Genomic DNA, 21,581 nt, shown 5'->3' with positions numbered 1-21,581 from the left:
ATTTAATAACCTTGGGAGAGCACATTAAAATTGATTCATTAGAAAGCATGAGCTATTTGTCCTTTTCTTTATTTGCATTGTGTAGCCTTTGAAAAAGTTAGAGATGCAAGAGCTCTCAAGTAAATGCAGAGGCAGGGAAATGGGGAGGGGAGAAAAAAATGAAAGGGAAGGTCTAGGATTGGGTGGAAGGTAGGAAAGATCAGATGGCAAAAGGGATGATGGTACAAGTAAAGAAACAAAAGGTGGGTCCAGCGGAGGTGTTAATGGCAATAGTCGGATCATTACCAACAGCTGCTTGGTTGAAAAATGAGAATGGTGAATATGATTAGGAGATAATGACATATTAGTTGGATAGTTCAAAGACACCACCTTATGGGACCCGCCATCAAACTCTCACCTGTCGTGTTTTTTTAATTAAAAGTAAAATTTAAGAATTAATGTTTACTGCTTTGGCTTTAGCCACTTAATATTGCTGTTACTAATAGCCACTACCATTTTGAGATAATGAAGATAAAATAGAGATTACTAATTGTGATCTTGCATTCAGTAAAGAATACCTTGGTTGTGTGACTTTGATCAGTGACCTCTGTCTTCAGGCAATTGTTGGTGTGGTAACTGTCAGTACTCTGACTTAACAAGGAATTAAAGATTGACTGTTGCTGCAGTGTAAGGAATATGATCCACACAACATTTATCTGAAGAAATTCCAGATTCCTTTGTTTTTTAAAAAAAAGGTTGAGGGTCCGTAGATGCTGCTTTAAATTTTAAAGTGTGTTTTCTTTTCTTTGCTGGCACCTTTTTTTCTTTGTGAATTCAATCATTCTTTCCCTCTTCTCTTTCTTCAGCTGATTTGACTCTAATTACTTCTCTGTCTTTCCTGTATCTTTCTCAATCCTTAAACTTAATTGGATGATGGAGATAGGTGGTCGGTGTTATTGTTCAGGGTCCAAGACATCTCGTTGCTCTTGCCATGCAGTTATCAGCTCGCACTTTGTAAACTTCTGAATTAAAATTTTAAAGTTGAAGGGTGCTTGAAAAAGTCTAAGGGGACTGCTATAAGATGCCCTGTTCCAGAAAACTTTGGGCAATTTATTTTTGCAAAATCTTTTCTTAAGTCATATGAAGAGGAAAAAAATTATTCAAGAAAACCTTATTTTTCCTCATGCCAGTAGTTTTGATGTTGGCTATTAATTGTAATTCACTCTTTGGAGAAGATATGCCTGCCTTTCTGTCCTAGTCTCTAGTAATGGAATTTGAATAATAACTGCAAGGACTAGTTGCACCATCATGTGGACTTGGATGTCAATAGCAGAATGTTTCTTGTATGGAAGTTGGCTGTATGTTCTTCCTGCAAATATCATTAATCTCTCTATCTGACTTCACTTAACCAGTTGCTAGAAAATCCAGAAATAGGGCTGTCCTGGTAGACCATCATTTTGGCCTGTTCCTGCCCCACTGAACTTATTTCTTCCTATATTGACTCTATTTTCCCTCCCATTGTCCAGTCTCTTCCTTACATTCGTGATTCTTCTGACATCCTATGTCATTTTAACAACTTCAAGTTTCCTGGCCCTAACCACCTCTCCACTATGGATATCCAATCCCTCTACACTTCCATTCTCAACCAGAACCGTCTGAGGGCTCTCCGCTGCTTCCTTGAACGGAGGCCCAAAAAATTCCCATCCACCACTACCCTCCTGCACTTGGCTAAACTTGTTCTCCCATTGAACAATTTCTTCTTTAACTTGTATCACTTTCTCCAAATAAAAGGTGTGGCTGTGGGTACCCTCATGGGCCCTGGTTATGCCTGTCTTTTTGTGGCGTACGTGGAACATTCCTTGTTCCAGTCCTACTCAAGCCTCCTCCCACAACTTTTTCTGGTACAGCGATGACTATTGGCGCCACTCCCTGCTCTCGTCCAGAATTGAAAAAAAAATTAGTCAATTTTGCTTCCAGTTTCCCACCCCCCTCTCACCTTTACGTGGTCCATCTCTGACACTTCCATTCCTTGACTTCCCTGTCTCCATTTCTGGTGATAGACTGTTTACCAATATTCGTTACAAGCCTACTGACTCCCACAGCTACTTCGACTACACCTCCTCACATCCTGCTTCCTGTAAGGACCCCATTCCATTCTCCATCTCCACCGCATCTGTTCTGATGTTGCTACCTTCCACAAAGGCACTTCTGATATGCCTTCCCTTTTCCTCAGCTGGGGATACCCCCCCTTGCTGATTTGTGGTTAACAGGGCGCTGAACTGTGTCATACCCATTTCCTGTACAATTCCTGAGCAAATACAATTGAGAACCAAGCTGAATACAGAACGTTCAGAAGAGATGTGAAAAAGCAAATACAAGAAGCAAAGAGGGATTATGATAAAAGACTGGTAGCTAACATATTCCAAAATATTTTATAAGCACATCAATAGTAAAAGGGTGGTGAAAGGAGAAGTAGGGCCGATTAGGGACCAAAAGGGGGATTTACACACACAGGCAAGAGGCATGGCTGAGGTTTTAAATGAATACTTTGCACCTGACTTTACCTACGAGGCAGATGCTGTCCAGGCCATGGTGACAGAGGAGGAAACTCAGTCACTAGAAGGATTTAAAATTTGATGATGAGGTATTGGATAAGCTGTCGGTACTTAAAGTTGATAAGACACTGGGACCGGATGAGATGCAACCGAGAATATTGAAGGAAGTGAGAGTGGAAATTGCAGAGGCACTGGCAATAATCTTTCAATGTTCCCTGGATTTGGGGGAGATGCCGGAGGATTGGAGAATTGCAAACATATTACGCCCTTGTTCAAAAATGGTTGTAAAGATCTGCCCTGCAATTACAGGCCAGTCAGTTTAACTTCGGTGATGGGGAAACTTCTAGAAACAATTATTCGGGATAGAATTAATAGTCACATGGAAAAATGTGGATTGATTCAGAAGAGTCAGCATGGATTTGCTAAAGGAAAATCGTGTCTACTTAACTTGCTGGAGTTTTTGAAGTGATAACAGAGATGGTTGATGAGGGAAAGGCTGATGTGTATATGACCTTCCAAAAGATGTTCGATACAGTGCCACACAACAGACTTGAGGAAAGTTATAGGTCATGGAATAAAAGGGACAGTAGCAAGGTGGATACAAAATTGGCTGAGGGATAGGAAACAGAGTAATGGTTAATGGGCATTTTTCAGCCTAGAAAAAAGTTTGTAGTGGAGCTCCCCAGGGGTTGGTATTAGGACCCTTGCTTTTCCTCATTTTTTATATATATCTAGATCTTGGTGTGCAGGGGACAATTTCAAAGTTTGCAGATGACACAAACCTTGGGAGAATCGTAAACTGTGAGGAGGACAGTGTAGAACTTAAAAAGGACATTGACACATTGGTGGAGTGGGCAGATAGGTGGCAGATGAAGTTCAATGCGGAGAAGTGTGAGGTGATACACTTTGGTACAAAGAGCATGGAGAGACAGTATAAAATAAAGGGCTCTATTCTAAAGGGTGTGCAGGAGCAGAGAGACCTGGGTGTATATGTGCCTAAGTCATTAAAGGTGGTGGGACAGGTAGAGAGAGCTGTTTCTAAAGCATACAGTATTCTAGGCTTCATTAATAGGGGCATAGAGTACAAGAGCAGGGAGGTTATGATGAACTTATATAAGACATTGGTTAGACCTCAGTTGGAATATTGTGTATAGTCCTGGGAACCACACTATAGGAAGGATGTGAACACATTGGAGAGAGTGCAGAAGAGGTTACAAGAATGGTTCCAGGGATGAGACACTTCAGTTATGAGGAAAGATTGGAGAAGTTGGGACTGTTTTCCTTGGAGAGGAGAAGGCTAAGAGGAGATTTGATAGAAGTTTTCAAAATCATGAGGGGTCAGGACGGAGTAGATGGGGAGAAATTGTTCCCGCTCGTAAATCGATCGAGAACCAGAGGGAATGAGTTTAAAATGAAAAGAAGCATTTGCAAGGTGAGAAAAACCTTTTTCACATGGCGAGTAGTTAGGGTTTGGAATGCACTGCCTGGAAGTGTGGTGGAGGCAGGTTCAATTGGGGCATTCAAGAGGGCTCTGGATGATCATTTAAATAGAATGTGCAGGGCTACAGAGAAAAGGTAGGAGATTGGCACTAAGTTAAAATGCTCAGACAGCTGGTGCAGGAAGGAAATGGCCTTCCACACCGTAATGATTTTGTGATATTCAGCTCTTTTATTCTTTTGACCCAAGTGAATAACTTAACACTTCCCCACAAACTAATCCGTATGCCATCTTGTTGCTCACTCACTTAACCTGTCTATATCTCTTTGCAGCCTCTGTGTCCTCCCTACAGCTTACCTTTCCACCTAGCTTTGTATCATCAGCAAACTTAGGTATATTATTCTGTCTCTTCATCTGAGTCATTAATATAGATTGCAGATAGCTGAGGCCCCACTGATCCTTGTGGTACTCTGCTATTCACTACCTGCCAACTTGAAAAAGTTCCATTTATGTCCACACTCTGCTTCCTATCCTTTAACCAATCCTTTATCCATTCTAATATATTACCTCCAACTCCATGTGCACTTATCTTGTCTATTTTGTGTGTCACCTTATTGAAAGCTTTTTATGAACCAGGTATACTACACCTGCTGGTTCCTTTTTATCTACCTTACTAGTTATATCCTCAAAAAACCCTAACAAATTTGTTAAACAGGATTTCCCTTTTATAAAAACCACGTTGACTTGTTCTAATCATACTGTTTTTCTAAGTGCATTGTTAAGACTTCCTTAATACTAGATTCCAGCATTTCCTCAACAACTGATGTGAGACCAACTGGCCTGTAGTTCCCTGTTTTCTCTCTCCTTTTTTTAAAAAAAAAGCCCAGTTCTGATGAAGTCATATTACACTGGAAACTTTAATGCTGTTTCTCTCTCCTTAGATACTGCCAGACCTGCTGAGTTTTTTCAGCATTTTCTGTTTTCATGCCAGAAAATACATTTAATTGAGCAAGAGAGTAATCAGACTGAAATGTTCAAAAAAGCCAATGCTTATTTGATTCTGTATTTCACATTAGAATACTGCTTTGAAAAGATTTTTTTTGGTTAAAATAATAAAAGCATGTCAGCATAAAATTAATTTGAGGCTGCATTGGCAAAGCCTGGCCAAAAGGAAGAGCCTCTTTAGAAAAGATAAACAAACCTAACAGATATTTTGATTGGAACTTTGTTGTCTGATATTGAAAGCAATGATGCAAAAACAGATTTTCATCTTTAGATTTGAACCAATGCAGAATATTCCACCAAAAATACAGATATTTAACTAGAAGTTGTTGAGTTACAACGAAAGCTTAAGATAATTCGAGAGCTGAGATTTCTGGTTTGTTTTATGTTCAACCATACTGTAATATAAATTTTTAATTGGAGTTGACTTTTTGAATACAGTGGAATGCTTCCTCTTTCTTTCAATTTGTAGTTGTGCTTTGTCATGGACTTAAGATGTACTTTTTCTTCATTAATTTTAATTTTAAAATGATGAAAGATTACTAGTGCCACCACTGGTTTTCTGAAAAATGTGGATATTGCTGATTTTCTCTTTTTGCTTTCTGTTCCAAACTTAAGATACCCCAGTTCATCAAAAAAATGCTACTTGGACCAAATGACCCAACATTTCTTGGAGCCTTTTGGCATAACTATACTGCAAGAGAAGCATAGCGCCATTTCTTTACACGAGTGCAAATGACTTGTGTTGGCTTTATGTTGAGACATTCTTTGATTGCTGCATCACTTCAAAAGTTTGTCTGCCAAAAACCTCTCTTGCTAATTTATATCACAAATTTAGTAAACTTGTTCTGAAAATTCAATTTTATAACTCTACTGCATTCATTCCTACATTGTAATTAATGCCAGTTTTTTTCATGTGAAAAATCATTGTCAGTTATCTACCCTTTCCAAGTCCATGCTGGACGTCTCTGATTAGTGTGTATCTTAGGTTGTGGGCTCAAATGCCATTCCAGGCGTTGTAACATGTAATCTAAACTGAGATGTCATGCCATAGAGAGGGGGTGCTGTATTGTCAAATACACATGAGAGTTAAACTGAAGCCTTAGCCTGTCTGTTGCTGTGGACTTTGATGCCATGATATTATTCAAAGAGCAGGAAGTTCTGCTGGTGCCATATCTGACATTTATCCTCCAAATGTTCATTTTAACTCCTGTCCCATTTGCTTGAAGATTTTCCCTCCTCTGCATGTCTATTTTAAATTCTCCACTACAGCTTTATCTATCCTTTCTGTGAGGATATTGATGCTAGTTTTGTTCATGTGAACCCTATTGCACTGTCCTGTAACTTGTTGCAATACCCTAGAAATCTGAAATGCTTTCTTCTGTATGATCTGTCTCGACACATGTTGAAATAACTAAGCTTTTTTCACAAAATTATCCAGTGAAATGTACCAGAAACAATCCTGAGGTGACTCTGGGATTGTACTGGAGGGGGTGCAGAGGAGATTCACCAGGGTGTTGCCTGGGATGAAACATTTAAGTTATAAAGAGAGGTTGGATGGACTTGGGTTGTTTTTGTTGGAGCAGAGAAGACTGAGGGGTGACTTGATCGAGGTGTGCAAGATTATGAGGGGCATGGACAGGGTGGAGCAGCTGTTCCCCTTAGTTGAAGGGTCAGTCACGAGGGGACACAAGCTCAAGGTGAGGGGCAGGAGGTTTAGGGGGAATGTGAGGAAAAACGTTTTTACCCAGAGGGTGGTGACGGTCTGGAATGCACTGCCTAGGAGGGTGGTGGAGGCGGGTTGCCTCACATCCCTTAAAAAGTACCTGGATGAGCACTTGGCACGTCATAACATTCAAGACTATGGGCCAGGTGCTGGTAATTGGGATTAGGTAGTTAGGTCAGGTGTTTCTCACGTGTCGGTGCAGACTTGATGGGCCGAAGGGTCTCTTCTGCACTCTGTGATTGTGATTCTGTGACTACATTGGAGGTCTGGCACTTTAGGCGCTAGCTCCTTCAAATCATCATCCTACTCTTTTTCTGTGTGTTGCTTCCTACATGAACTATGCATTTTGTTTGGTTTCTTCCCTTGTTTGAAGTTTTTTTTTTTACAGCCAATCAGTTAAGTCCCTTATATCTGTGATGCAGTACACCATTTCAGAACCTAGTGAGTGCTTACCCTTAATTCAAAACTAGCTGTTTATCTTCCGATGGATACCACCTCTGGTTTGAGTACTTACTCCAAAGTGCATAGGTGTTGCTCTTGATTACCTTTCCCCATGGCTCACTCCTTATCCTGGCAAACTGTAGTCCTTTTGAACAAGTCCAGCGGTTTTCCTATTCTATTATCTCCATTATTCCTCTTTACTCCCATTGTGGGCAGGTCCCACTTTCACTCCTCATATTTGTGACCCTCATATATGTATGTATTCCAGAATGCTTTCCTCTCTACATATGTTGTACTGTGTAACTAATGCCCCTTGGGTTCAGTGCAGCTCTGCTTGAGCAACACACATTTCTCACAATGTGTGATTTTATTCTTCAATACTCAAGCTGACTGCGTCACTTCCGATGATATGAATGTGCATTCTCTACGGATTATAGTATCCAGTCACCAAGTGATGAAATATGAATTATAAATGGCAAAGGTTACCAAATGTTATCAGTATCATAAGTATTTTAAGCATGCTTGTACATATAGTTCCTTTTTTAAAGCTCTAATCTTTTCCTTTATTTATTTTTTCAGAATCTAATTTTGTTGGACAAATAAATGCTTCTGAAACTAAAATGACAGAACCAATTATATATTTGTAATTTAACTGTTGGTCAAAATAGTTTAAATGATCATTAACTTGATTATCAAGGTATAATTATGTAAAATCAATTGTGTTTCGGACATGATTTGGGGTGATTTAATATGCTTGAATCTCGTACTTGTGAGTTGCAGCTTGTACATCTCTGGGTTGTTCAGTAGTGCACATCACAAAACAACTAAAATTACTGTCTCCCTTAGTTTTAGCAGACCTTTCTTGATGATATTAGCTCCACTAGGTGTCAGCATAGAGCAATAACAAGTGTCAAAGTGAGGTAATTGCATATGATTCTGGCGGGAGAGAGAACAGGAAATGGGAGGGAATGGTGAAGGGAGGTGTTCAGTGGGGGAAGGAGGGAATGTTGAGACGGGGGTAGTAGCAAAGAGAACGACAAGTGGGCAGGAGAAAGAGCAGTGTGTTCTTTTCTGTCTTTGACCTGCACCTTCTTTGATACAGGCAACTGCCTGGGTCATTGCTGTCGATGACGTCACAGCACTGACACTGCATGTGCAGGAGTGCGCCCTCTCCAGTTGCAACATCAGCAAACGCGGCCCTGATTCTTACATGCTGCATGCACTTTGCTTTAACTTTCACACCATAGAGGGTTCCTTTGTGATCCACTTATATTTTTATAGAGAAGGCATTCTTTTGGTTGAGGTCATTGAGAGGGGAAAAGAATGGAAATGCATGAATAATTATCATTATTCAGAGTTTTTACAAAGTCATCCATAAAACATACCTAGCACAAAGGAAGATATTTGTGATTGTTGGAGGGCACTCATCTCAGTCCCAGGACATGGCTACAGGAGTTCCTCAGGGTAGTGTCCAGGCTCAACCATCTGCAGCTACTTCGTCAATGACCTTACCTCCATCATAAGGCCAGAAGTGTGCAGTCAACAGTGAACATGCCCAGTGTTCAGTGCTGTTCACGACTCATCAGATATTGAAATAGTCCCTACCCATATTCAGCAAGACCTGGACAACATTCTGGCTTGAGCTGATAAGTGGCAAGTAACATTTCAGCTGGACACGTCTCAGGCAATGACTGTTTCCAACAAGAGAGAATCTAACCATCCCCCCCCTTGACATTCAATGGCATTACTATTGCTGAATCCCCCACTATCAACACCCTGAGGGTTAACATTGACTAGAAACAGAGCTGGACCAGCCATACCAATACAATACAAGAGCAGGTCAGAGACTGGGAATTATGAGGCGAGTAACTCACCACCTGACTCCCCCAAAGCCTGCCTATCATCGACAAGGCACAAATCAGGAATGTGATGGAGTAAGTGAGTTGGCTTCAACAACACTTGAAGCTCAACACCATCCAGGACAAGCAGTCTGCTTGATCGGCACCCCTTTCGCCAACTTAAACATTCACTCTGCACATCGCTGATGCACAGTGCTAGCTGTGTGTAGTATATATAAGTTGTATTGCACCACTCACCAAGCGTCCTTCGACAGCACCTTCCAAACATGTGGCCACCACCGAGATGGACAAAGGCAACAGATGCATAGGGAACACCACCACCTGCAAGTTCCCCTCCAAGCCATACACCATCCTGACTTAGAACTATATCGCCATTTCTTCACAGTTGCTGCAACAAAATCCTGGAACTCCCTAACAGCAATGTTTGGTGCACCAGATGGACTGCAATGGTTCAAGAAAGCAGCTCATCACCATTATCTTGAGGGCAATTAGGGATGGACAACAAATGTTAACCTTGCCAGCGATGCCCTTATCCTTTGCAAGAATGAAAAAAAATACAGTGAGGATGATACCAAATGACTGCAACATAGGCAAACAGAATGGGCAGACAAGTGGCAGATGGAATTTAATACTGAGAAATATGAGGTGATGCATTTTGATGGAAGGGATAGGCACTATAGACTCAGTGGCACATTCCTAAATAGTGTGCAGGAAAAGAGAGACCTGGGGGTGCATGTGCATGGATCTTCAAAGATCTTTGAAGGCAGTGGGACATACCGAGGGAGTGGTTAGCAAAGAATATGAAATCTTGGACTTCATAAATAGAGGAATTGAGTAAAAAAGCAGGGAAGTTATGTTGAACCTTTTATAAAGCCCTGATTAGACCACAACTAGAGTGTTTTGTCGTGTTCTGGTCACTACACTTTAGGAAGAATGAGAAGGCCGTTGAGAGGGTGCAGAGAAGATTTATCAGAATGGTTCTAGGGATGAGGGATTTTAGCTACAAGGTTAGGTTAGAGGAGCTTGGATTGTTCTCCATGAACCACAGGAAATTGAGGGGAGTTTTTATCAGGGTGTACAAAATTGTAAAGTTTGGATAAGTAGACAAGGAAAAACTGTTCCCAATCACAGATGGTACAAGGGGTAGGGGAACTGATTTAAAGTTTCTGGCAAGAGTTGCAGGGTGAATGTGAGGAATGAGTGGAAATGACCTGGAACACTCTGCCCCTGAGGGTGGTGGAAGCAAAGACTCTTAATGATTTCAAAAGGGAATAAACTTGCAGCCACGGGAATAAGATAGGGGAATAGGACTGTGACTAGATTGCATCGTGGAGAACGGCATGGATTTGATGGGCCGAATGGTCATCTCCTGTGCCATCTCCGTGGACTCTAAATTACAACCAAATTTAATGCTTTTGTTTCAATCATCTGATTTGTTTTGAAATAGTACATTACAAAGATGTTTACTTTTATGCAAAGGATTCAAATTCTCATGTGTTCTGCACATCTAGTTTCTGAGGTGTTCGTTGGGCTGATCTCTAAATCTGTAACTAGTATCATTATGTGATGATCAGCATCATTTGTATACATGACCATTAAATGATCATTAACTTAACAATGAAAATATAAACTTGTAATATGAAGTACATTTCAAACATGATTTGGGGTGATTAATATGATTGAATAGTTGTGAGTTGCTGCCTTAAGTTTCTGTGTTTTGTGGGGATGCATATCGCAAAATGAACTGTTTCACTTCGTGTTCCAGGACCAGATTGTTCTTTGACCGTTCCATCAATGGAATCCTACTGGGTACTGCCAAATATTAAACCCTTTAGCCCCAGTGTGAGCCGTGCATCACACAAGGCTGTTGTATATGGGAAGTTTATGTGGGTGATTGGTGGATATACCTTCAATTATAGTTCATCGCAGATGGTCCTTAAGTAAGTATGTGTCTGTAAATTGGTCTTTGCTGTCTTGGTTTTTCATGTGAAAACTTGCATGCTTGCTTAAAAGTAGTTAAATGACCTGTTAGCTCTACTTATTCATTTTCTTTGATCCTAACCCAATAACTTTGAAATTTGTAATGAATTTCAAACCTCAATAAAATTAATCTCTGAGCTAAAATTTCCTGAGTTAGTAACTAGGTTGAGGTAATAATGTTAGTATTTAATTCACTGCATTTAAACCCCCATGTCTGGCATATTTGGCAGGCTGGATAATTCAGAGATCTGTTACATTAGGAACATCAAGATATAAAAAAAGTGACCGAGATGATGCCATTTCCTATTTTGCTTTCATTTTTCATACTGATATTTGGAAAAATTAGACTGGAAGGAGCTGAGTCTCCTTTAATCACTGTATTTGTTCAAACAGTTTTTTTCTCATGGTTTGTTCAAACAGTAGATTTTTTTCATGGAGAATCATCTCTTGCATACAAACTATCATGTAAATTCTTTGAAAAGAATCAGTTCTCCTGTTTGAAATTGGAGCAGCTTCATCAATCTGCACTCCCCAGGCCCTTTCTGCAAATAGACCAAATCTTAATGGTTGGAGTTAACTTTGGGAAACATCTCTGAAGACCTGTAATAGGGAATGCTGAAGTTTGTTAATTTTGTCAGGCTGTGACATGCAGATTATCCACACAGTTCTGAAGTTCCTGGTGTCTGAAGTATCCAGATTTATTTAGGGCATTTTATGAACTACCCCAGTTGCATCATGAGATTTAATCTGACTTTGCACAATCAAAAATGCTATCGTCTTGATTCGACGTAACATGGTTTTTGCTATATTATCTGATATAATGTCTCAGAAAAATGGCTAAACAGCATGTTAGTTCTGCCAGTTTTCTTAAGGCCCCTTGCACATCTTTGCTCCATCTCAGCTGAAGATACTGACATCTAATATGGTACAGTTGCTTGGATGCCTATTGCCCTGCAGTACATTAAAGAAATGATGAGTGTTGGCAGACTATTAGACTGTGGGGTGCTTCACAGTCTCTTTGCTCAAACCCAATGTCCACACATGTATTTTTCAGCAGATGTCTTTGGATAGTAATTTGAGAATGCAAGCCCAAGTTAAGTTGTCTGTCCTCACCCAGCACTCTTGACATCTGCAGCTACTATGACTGAGATCAAGTAGCCCTGCACAGATCATAAATGCAACCCTGGGACCTTCTGCTCAGTATGGCTCAGTTGCACAGTGGTTTTACCAACTAAATATTCTTTGAGGATACTGCAGCATTCATATCTAATTTAATTCTCTACACCAGATGGTGTAGATGCTTACTCGTTGAGCATACTCAAGGTTGAGATAGATAATGGAACTCTTAAGGGAATCAAAGCATATAATGATTAGGCAGAAAAGTGGAATCAAGGTCAATGATCAGCCATGATCTTATTGAACGTTGGGTTTGAGGGGCCGTATGGCCTAATGCTATTTTGAATGAACGTTTGTGCTTAATGTGTCTGAGCACCATCTGGCAAGAAGAAATATGCATTGTCTGTCTTTCATCCTCTATAAATATTAAATGTATTATAGTTTCAGCATTGAGAAGCAGGAACAGTTGTCTGTTGCTACAGATGGCATTATTAGCTTAGAACTGTGCTGTCTGCAACAGGTGCAGTATTGCCACTGATAGTATAACAATGGGAAATTCTGTGTCTGTGACTAGGGCAAGAGTTGTAGCAAATTAAGACAGCTGACATTGGAAGCAGTGGAAAACACTAGCATCCTCCAACAGGCCAAATAAGGTTCATAGTGCAAGAGGAAATTCAGGCAAGTGGTACTTCTGAGGTCATGGGTTTAAATGAAAGATAAAAAGGGAAAGTCAGATAATGCAACAATACGCTATCAATACGCTATAGTGTCACTGCATTAGAACAACCATTGGCAATGCTGAGCAATGAGTCAATGAAGCTTTGATTCTAATTGGCTTGGTGCACATTCTGAGCTACAAAAGTTGAAGGTCTAAGCATCTTCATACAGGCAACAGAAAATTGGTGACGGTGCAATTGCTAGCTTGTGGTACCAAAGAGCATAAGTCTAGAAATAACTTGTTTGGCCATGTTTAAATCAGAATTCTGGACATAAAAATTAAAAGAAAAAATTTATAATTGGAGAGTAAATTCCCACAATTAAGAATACCATGTTATCTCCAGTCAGTTCTCAGTATGAATATTAAATTAATTTGTACCAACAAGGAATTGGAAATCTTGTATCTGAATATGCGTAAAAAACTAATAACTATTGTTTGTCCATGGTATAGTTCACTGTAGTTCAGAACATTTTATTTCAGGTATGACTTGGAGAGCAGTGGGTGGACGGGTGTACCCATAACAAGTGTTGCAAGACCACCTTCAAGATATGGACATTCTCTAACATTATATCAGGTAAGAATTAAACTGACTTCAATTTTATTTTAAAATTCGTTACTAACTGAACTTCATAATAAATCTTTACTCCAGAATTAGAACAGCAACTTTAGGTAGTGCATATGCTTCTATTGAAGTATTTTTCAATTTTTTGTATAGCCTGGCAAATTGCAGGAGTAGGCCATGGCTAATTGTAAAGCAAATCATGAAAAATAGATCTCTTTAAGGTGTTTTTTGATATGAGAGCATTATCACTGTAATCTTTCCCTCCAAAGCTGCCTTATGGTGTGTCTTTAACATTTCTTGGTCACAATTTTGAGATGTGTGCTAAAATTAACAAAAGATTTCTAGCAACATATTTATGAATGAGCAAGGCCATTTGGCCCATCTTGGTTAATTCATTCAGAATGACCTTAAAATTTTCCCCATTTCAACATCCAGTTAGTTCTTGAAGGCTTAAAGTATTTGCCTCAACTATACCATATCTAGAATATCATTCATGTGTTGATAACTTGTACGAAGAACTTCTCATGACACTCCTAACTTTGCCTTTTACTATTTTAAACTTGTGGCCTTTGTTCTTTTCTCACAATGTAGTTTAAATTAATTTACAGATTTACCTTTAGTATACAGTTTAAAATATTGTCAAGATATCACCCCTCTTAACCTGGACTTTTCAGCCTTTCTTCTGTCTTCGCTTATAACTTGGATTCTGACTATGGTTCAACTGTGGGAATCTCATTTGCATTGCCCCACAGGGCTTGAGTGCCCTTCTAGTCTCTTGGCCAGGCCTGGGAGAGGGGGGTGCACAGCTGCTAATCACTGGGGCCGTGCCTTAGTGGGGCCTGAGCAGCACCTCTCCTCTCTTAAGTGGCTGCCTGCCAGCCTCATAAGTGCGAGTTGGGCAGGACAAAGTTCTGTAGGAGAAGTGGCTATTGGAGCGAGGGCCCAAGTTCGCATGGTCATTTGTTTTTGCAGTCATGTTGCATTTTGGGTGACGTAGTACACACTTGGCTGCACTCTCACTCTCCTGTGCAGGCTTGGCTGACTAAAGGGTGACAAACATCAAGATGGCTGAAAGGGCCAGAGAAGCTAGGAGATGTGGCAGTTGTAGAATGCTGAGGCCTGGGGCTTCTGGAGGGCTCGACAGGGCTGAGGGGAAGTGCGTCTTACCACCTTCAAGCCATCCTGAACGCTACCTCATTGAGAAACTGTCCAAATCTCTTGGGCCTGGGAGTGAGTAAATGCCGGTTGTTAAAGATTGTAACAGACATAGACTGGATAATTTTGAGCACCCTCAAATAGAAAGGATATCAGAGTAATAGAAAAGGGGCATTGTAAGTTCACCAGGATATTATGAAGGATGAGGAGGCAGTTTTAGGAAGAGAAACTTGAAAATTAGGGCTTTTTCACGAAAACTGCAAAGAGGGAGGAAGTGTGCGAGGGTGGGTGGGAGCATGCTTGTGATACACACACACACCCACCCCCTCTCCCCCACCTTCCTCTCCCTCCTCCCCCACCCAAAAACCTATCCATGTACCGGGCTGGGTGAAGAGGAACACCCAGGCTGAAAAGCAACCGGCTTCCGACCCCCACTTTCATATGAATTCTGCCAAGGCCGGTTAGGACTGTGCACCCACCAGTGGCAAATGCAAGGTTGGTGTAAGTTGAGCCAAATTCCTGTGCGCTGCCCCGTTCCCCTCCCCCTTCCCTGGTGACAAGGACTTGGAGCCTTGTCAATTTCTCTCTAGCTGCGCTGCTTATGCGAAAATGAAAAAAAGACTTTATGAGTTAGTTCTTTTTAACATTTTTGTTAAGTATTCAATTTTTGATGATCAGTTTATTGCTTTGACATTGTTATGTTTACATCATAGCTTAACTTTTTTTTTGAAATTCATGTTTAATGTTGTTCCCAACCAGTTCTCAGGCAGCTGCAGCTAGGTTTTTGCTGAAGGGGAGTGAGACTATCACAGAAGTCTGCTTTTTGGAAGGCTGGCAAAAGGGGTTATTTTTGACCTGGTAGAAATTGGAAGGGTTGGAAATGCTCAGCTTGTCTGGTGGCATCTGTGCAGAGATGTGCAGTGACCATTGGTCAAAACTAATGCTGATTGTGGATTTGAAGTGTTGATTCTGTTTCTCTCTCCACAGATGCTGCCTGGCCTTCTGAGTATTTCAGCATTTTATATTTATATTTCAGATTTACAGCAATTATACTACTTTGATCTCCTATTATATGCTCTATGCTGGGCATTGAGTGCAGTTACTTTTCATTTTAAAATGAGATAATATTTATCATTCAATGCAAAATATAATTTTTCTGTCAGCAAAGCCCACTTGTGTGGATAGAAGTAGCCGATTATTGCATTAATTTGTCGGTGCTAATTTATTGGAAGGTTTTGCCTTTTTAAACTTGGAACTGAAACCAGGTGTCATGTGCTAATAGAATATGTCACAGTTAGTTTAAGGTATTCTCATTTGTACATAGAATTGTTGTTTGTGGTGCTTGAGGTTCAAGTCTTTTGGATGTTGCTGTGTGGATATTGCATAGGATCAGGTACAAAGAACCAGAGCTGGTTGCACAACATGAAGAACCAACTTGTGTATAAATGTCTGATGAAGCTGTGGTTGTAGAGTGTATCATAATGAAACCTGAGCTTTCAATGGTCTTTTTAAATAGAGGCATAGAGTACAAAAGCCAAGAGGTTTTGCTAAACCTATATGAAACAATTTGACCCCACTGTGACAATGATTCCTAACTCTGGGCACCTGAAGGATGTGAGGGGGATGGTTAAGGGGAGCGTGAGGTGGGAAAGAGGCCCAGAAACAGGAGAAGTAACGGGGCCCACGATTTCTCTCCCTGCCCTGTGTGTTGGTGACCAGAACTGGACAAAATAATGAAGTATTGGTTTGCGCGGAACATTAGGCTGTTTGATTGTGACATCCTCTGAATTACAATCTTTTGTTTTGGCTATATAGTTAATCATTTTGTTGGATTTATCGATTTCTGCTCTTCATTGGTTAGGCATCTTGAACATACTAAGACTACTAGACCTTTCTTAATGCTATCCTCTGCCATTTTCTGTACTATTCGTGGAGTAGCTGTGCTGCCCGTTTTCCTTTTTTATGTGCAGTACTTTAATGCAGACTAATCTGTCATTTTTGCCCATTTACATTTTGCTTAACTCATTCTGTAATTTCTTAGCTGCCTCCAACTCTGACATAACCATTGTTTTCTACCCTTCAGCCAATTTCTTATTGTTTTCTAAGAGCTGCCTTGAGTCCGAACACTTTTCAGCTCCCGCAATAGGTTTTCAGCTGGAACTTTGCCAAATGTCTCCTGGAGATCTAGGTATAATCCATTGTTCGGTCCACTTGGGGTGCCACATTCTCAAAAGTAGTCAAGGAGATGAATAGGCAGGTGCTGCATCTACATAAATATTTAACTCTTGTAGACCTGCTTTGAATGAATTGTTCACAACGTGAGCCAAGCAGCCAGTTTTGAAAAGCTTTGAGTTTTTTTCCCAGCAAGCATTGTGTGGGGACAGTGATGAGTCTCAAAAGTGGTATTTTATTATCAGCTGAAAGAGCTTGTTGGAAGTCCAGTCCTATCAGAACTTGATCCACAATAGCCTTAGCAGGTTCAAATGGATGTTCAGAAAAGTCTAGCAGTTTGGACACATATCCATCTAATAGGATACATCATATTTTCTTTATTAGTGGTGTCTGTTGCAATAAGAAAAAGAGTGGTAAGTTTTAGTTCAGATACCAAATCTGATATGTTCAACTTACTGTGACAATTTGCTCTGCTTTTGTCAGTCCACATGATAAGATTTTTTTTTAAGCAAGGGTGGAATCGGAGTACAGCTGGTGTCCTAGCTTCAAGCAAGGAGGCTCTGCTGAAAGAATTTGAATAGTTGGAGGTAAATTAAAAAGCAGAACCTCCAAGGTAATAGTCTTGGGATTGCTACCTAAGCCACGGGCAAACTGGCATAGGGTAACTAATGTCAAGGAGTTAAATGCGAGGCTCAATGATTGGTGTGGGAAGAATGAGTTTCAGTCCATGGGGCACTGGCATCAGTACTGGGGTAGAAGGGAGCTGTTCCGGTGGGACGGTTTTCACTTGAACTGTGCTGGGACCAGTGTCCTGGCGAACTGAATAACTAGGGTTGTAGAGAGGGCTTTGAACTAAATAGGGGGGTGGGGTGAGGGTTCTGGAAAGGGGATACTGAAAAGTAGGCTTACAAAGCAAAAGGATATGGCAGCCTTGCAGGGCAGCTATTTAGGTAATGATATCCAGAGTGTGACAAGAAGGGACGGAGTGTGCAAACATGAAAAAAAAAGCAGCAAATAGGGTCAAAGGGGGGTAAAAAGGCAAAATTAATGGCTCTTTACTTAAATGCACGTAGTATTCGGAACAAAATAAATGAATTAACAGCACAGAGAGGTTAAAGGGTACGATCTTATAGCCATTACGGAGATGTGGTTACAAGGAGATCAAAGCTGGGAGCTAAATATTCAGGGGTAAGTGACTTTTCGAAAGGACAGGCAGGAAGGAAAGGATGGTGGGATAGCTTTGTTAGTACGAGATGGAATAAGTATGATAGCAAGAAAGGATCTTGGATCGGAAGATATAGGATCCACATGGGTGGGGGTAAGAAATAAGAGGAGGAAGACGCTGGCGGGACAAAAACAGAAGGTGCTGGAAAAACTCAGCAGGTCTAGCAGCATCTGTGGAGAGAGAAACAGGGTTAACATTTTGTGTCCGTATGACCCTTCTTCAGTGTGACAGGAAGGGACTGGAAACGTTAACTCTGTTTCTCTCTCCACAGATGCAGCTAGACCTGCTGAGTTTTTCCAGGTTTTTCTGTTTTTGTTTCAGATTTCCAGCACGTGCAGCATTTTGCTTTTATTTTGAGACACTGGTGGAGATAGCCTATAGGGCCCCGAACAGTAGCTATACTGAAGGACAGAGAATAAATCAGGAGATAATGAGGGCATGTAAAAAAGGCAGTACATTAATCATGGGTGACTTTAATCTTCATGCAGATTGGGAAAATCAAATTGGCAGAGGTAGCCACAAGCAAGAATTCATAGTGTGTATTCGGGACAGCATCCTAGAACAATATGTTGTGGATCCAACCAGGGATCAGGCTATTTTGGATCTGGTAATGTGTAATGAGGCAGGTTTAGTAAATGATCTCAGAGTAAAAGATGCCTTCGGCAACAGTGACCGTAATATGGTAGAATTTAGCATTCTGTTTGAGTGTGAGAAACCTGGGTTGGAAACAACTGTGCTAAACTTAAATAAGGGTAATTACAAAGGAGTGAGGGCAGAGTTGGCTGGAGTGGACTGGGATAGGATTTTAGCAGAAAAAATGGTTGAACAATTGCAAATGTTTAAGAAAATAGTCCATGACTCGCAACAAAGTCATATCCCAGTGAGGAGGAAGGATTCAAGGAAGGGGATAAACCATGGTTAACCAAGGAAGTTAAGGATAGTATCAAATTAAAAGAAAAGACATACAATGTGACAAAGATTAGTGGTAAACCAGAGGATTGGGAAAGTTTTTAAAAACCAACAAAAGATGACCAAAAAATATGAGGGAGAAAATAAACTTTGAGGGTAAACAAGCAAGTAATATAAAAACGGACAGTAAAAGCTCCTCTAAATATATTAAAAGGAAGCGAGAGACCAAAGTGAACATAGTCCCCTTACAGAATGAGGCTGGGGAAATAAAAATGGGGAACCAGGAAATGGCAGAGGAGTTGAATAACTATTTTGCTTTGCTTCAGTTTTCATGGTAGAAGACACTAATAGCATTCCAATACTAAATAATCAAGGAGCAAAAGAGGGGGAGGAAATAAATACAGTAACTATTACTGGAGAAAAAGTATTAGGGAAATTAATGGGGCTAAAGGCTGATAAGTCCCCTGGACCTGATGGGTTGCATCCTAGGATATTAAAGGAAGTAACTACAGAGATAGTGGATGCACTGGTAGTAATCTTCCAAGAATCCTTAGATTCTGGAAAAGTCCTAAATGATTGGAAAACTACCAATGTAACACCCTTATTCAAAAAGGAAAGGAAATAAAAGAACTGCTAACTATAGGCCAGTTAGCTTAACATCTGTCATTGGGAGTCTATTATAAAGGATGTAATAGAGCATTTATAATTACATAATCTAATCAAGCAGAGTCAGCATGGCTTCATGAAAGGAAAATCGTGCCGAACAAATTTATTAGAATTCCTTGAGGAGCTAACTAGCAGCATAGATAAAGGGGAACCAGTAGATGTAATATATTTGGATTTCCAAAAGTTGTTCAGTTAAGTACCGCATGTAAGGCTGCTTAATAAGATAAGAGCCCATGGTGTTGGGGGTAGCATATTAGCATGGATAGAAGATTGGCTAACTAATGGAAGACAGAGAGTTGGGATAAGGGGGGCATTTTCAGGATGGCAACCTGTAACTAGTGGAATACCACAGGGATCAGTGCTGGGGCCTCAATTATTTGCAATATATATTAATGACTTAGTACATTCATTTCCCTCATCTATCGCCAAATTTGCAGATGACGCAAAAATAGTTCGGAAGGCAAGTGGTGAGGATGACACAAGGAGTCTACAGAGGGATATAGACAGGTTAAGTGAGTGGGCAAAAGGTTGGCAGATGGAATATAAAGTGGGAAAATGTGAGGTTATGTACTTTGGCAGGAAGAATAAAGGAGCTGAATATTATTTAAATGGAGAAAGACAGCAAAAGGCTGCAGCACAGAGGGATTTGGGAGTCCTTGTGCATGAATCCCAAAAAGCTAACATACAAGTTCAACAGGTAATCAGGAAGGCAAATAGAACGTTGACCTTTATTTCAAAGGGAATGGAGTATAAAAATAGGGAAGTCTTGCTAAAATGACACAAGGCACTCGTTAGACCACACCTAGAATACTGCGAACAGTTTTGGTCCCCTTATCTAAGGAAAGATATACTGGCATTGGAGGCAGTCCACAGAAGTTTCACTGTTTGCTGGGTATGGAGTTGTTTTCTTATGAGGAGAGGTTGAGTAGGTTGGGCCTGTACTCATTGGAGTTTAGAAGAATGAGAGGCGACCTTATTGAAATATATAAGATTCTTAGGGGGCTTGACAGGGTAGATGCTGAGAGGTTGTTTCCCCTTGTGAGAGAGTCTAGGACCAGAGGGCATATTCTGAGTAAGGGGTCGCCCGTTTAAGATAGGGATGAGGAGGAATTTCTTCTGAGGGTAATTAATCTGTGGAATTCTTTACCACAGAGGGCTGTAGAAGCTGGGTTGTTAAGTATATTCAAGGTGGAGATAGACAGATTTTTGATCAGTAAGGGAATCAAGGGTTATGGGGAAAAGACAGGAAAGTGGAGTTGAGGATTATCAGATCAGCCATGATCTCACTGAATGGCAGAGCAGACTTGATGGGCCGAAAGGCCGACTTCTCCTAAGTCTTATGGAGTTCATCATGAGAATCCAAGTCGACAGATAATTTGTTATTCAAATAATTAAATTTACAGCTGTTAAGTGATTCCGTTATTTTATGTGGGATTGAAGTAAGAATAATGGATCTGTTTTTGCTTGTGTACTGCTTATCGTCTTCTTTGACTAAGGATGCCATGTTGACTTGTCTTCAGTCTCCCTCTCCAATGTCAGTGTACTTAGTTTCAGTCCAGGCATCTGCTGCCCCATACCCTCATGTTGGTTACTAAAAATGCCGTTTCATGCTTTTTTGAGATACATTACAGCACTATTCTCTAATTGCTTAAGTATCTTGGTTCAGACTAACTGAAATTGCTACAAACATAGGGAGCTGTCCTTCAAGTTCAGATATGGCATGGAAGTAAAACTAAGGAAATTCTGTACATCAGTACTCATTTTACTAACTGTAAACAATTTAATACTATTGCTGGCAGCAAGCAAGCTTCACAAATCCTAGTATGTGAATTCTGTGGGCTGGTGTTGTCTTCCAGTTGTTAACTTCACAAAGGCAATTAGGGATGGGCAACAAATGCTGCCTAGCCAGTGACGCCCATATCCCATGAATGAATTAAAAAACACAGTATTAGCAGCTTTTATTTCACGACACTGCAGCCCACCTGTTGGTGCTACATATGCATACACTTCCAGTAGGTCATCTGATTTTGACTAGTTTGTAGTGGAACACTTGTAGGATTTGCCACTGCAGGTTAGTG

At 40.5% G+C, this 21,581-nt stretch overlaps 1 protein-coding gene across 9 annotated transcripts in view; it reads left to right on the top strand.

Moving 5' to 3' along the window:
- The window catches only part of atrnl1b (attractin-like 1b), a 1,047,255-nt gene that overhangs the window by 106,757 nt on the left and 918,917 nt on the right, over window positions 1-21,581 (top strand). For all 9 annotated transcript variants that reach the window (XR_013579731.1, XM_078564667.1, XM_078564670.1 and 6 more), the window contains exons 6-7: window positions 10,766-10,940; window positions 13,295-13,388. Coding sequence is in view for 8 of the 9 variants with exons in the window: in XM_078564667.1 (XP_078420793.1) it covers window positions 10,766-10,940; window positions 13,295-13,388 (269 nt within the window). In the remaining variant the exon portion in view is untranslated. The remainder of the gene's footprint in view (window positions 1-10,765; window positions 10,941-13,294; window positions 13,389-21,581) is intronic.

The sequence above is a fragment of the Cetorhinus maximus genome, chromosome 20, assembly GCF_964194155.1.
Source record: "Cetorhinus maximus chromosome 20, sCetMax3.hap1.1, whole genome shotgun sequence".
NCBI classification, from domain to species: domain Eukaryota; kingdom Metazoa; phylum Chordata; class Chondrichthyes; order Lamniformes; family Cetorhinidae; genus Cetorhinus; species Cetorhinus maximus.
Note: the sequence above shows the minus strand (reverse complement) of the source record. Positions and strands in the feature narration are given on the sequence as shown.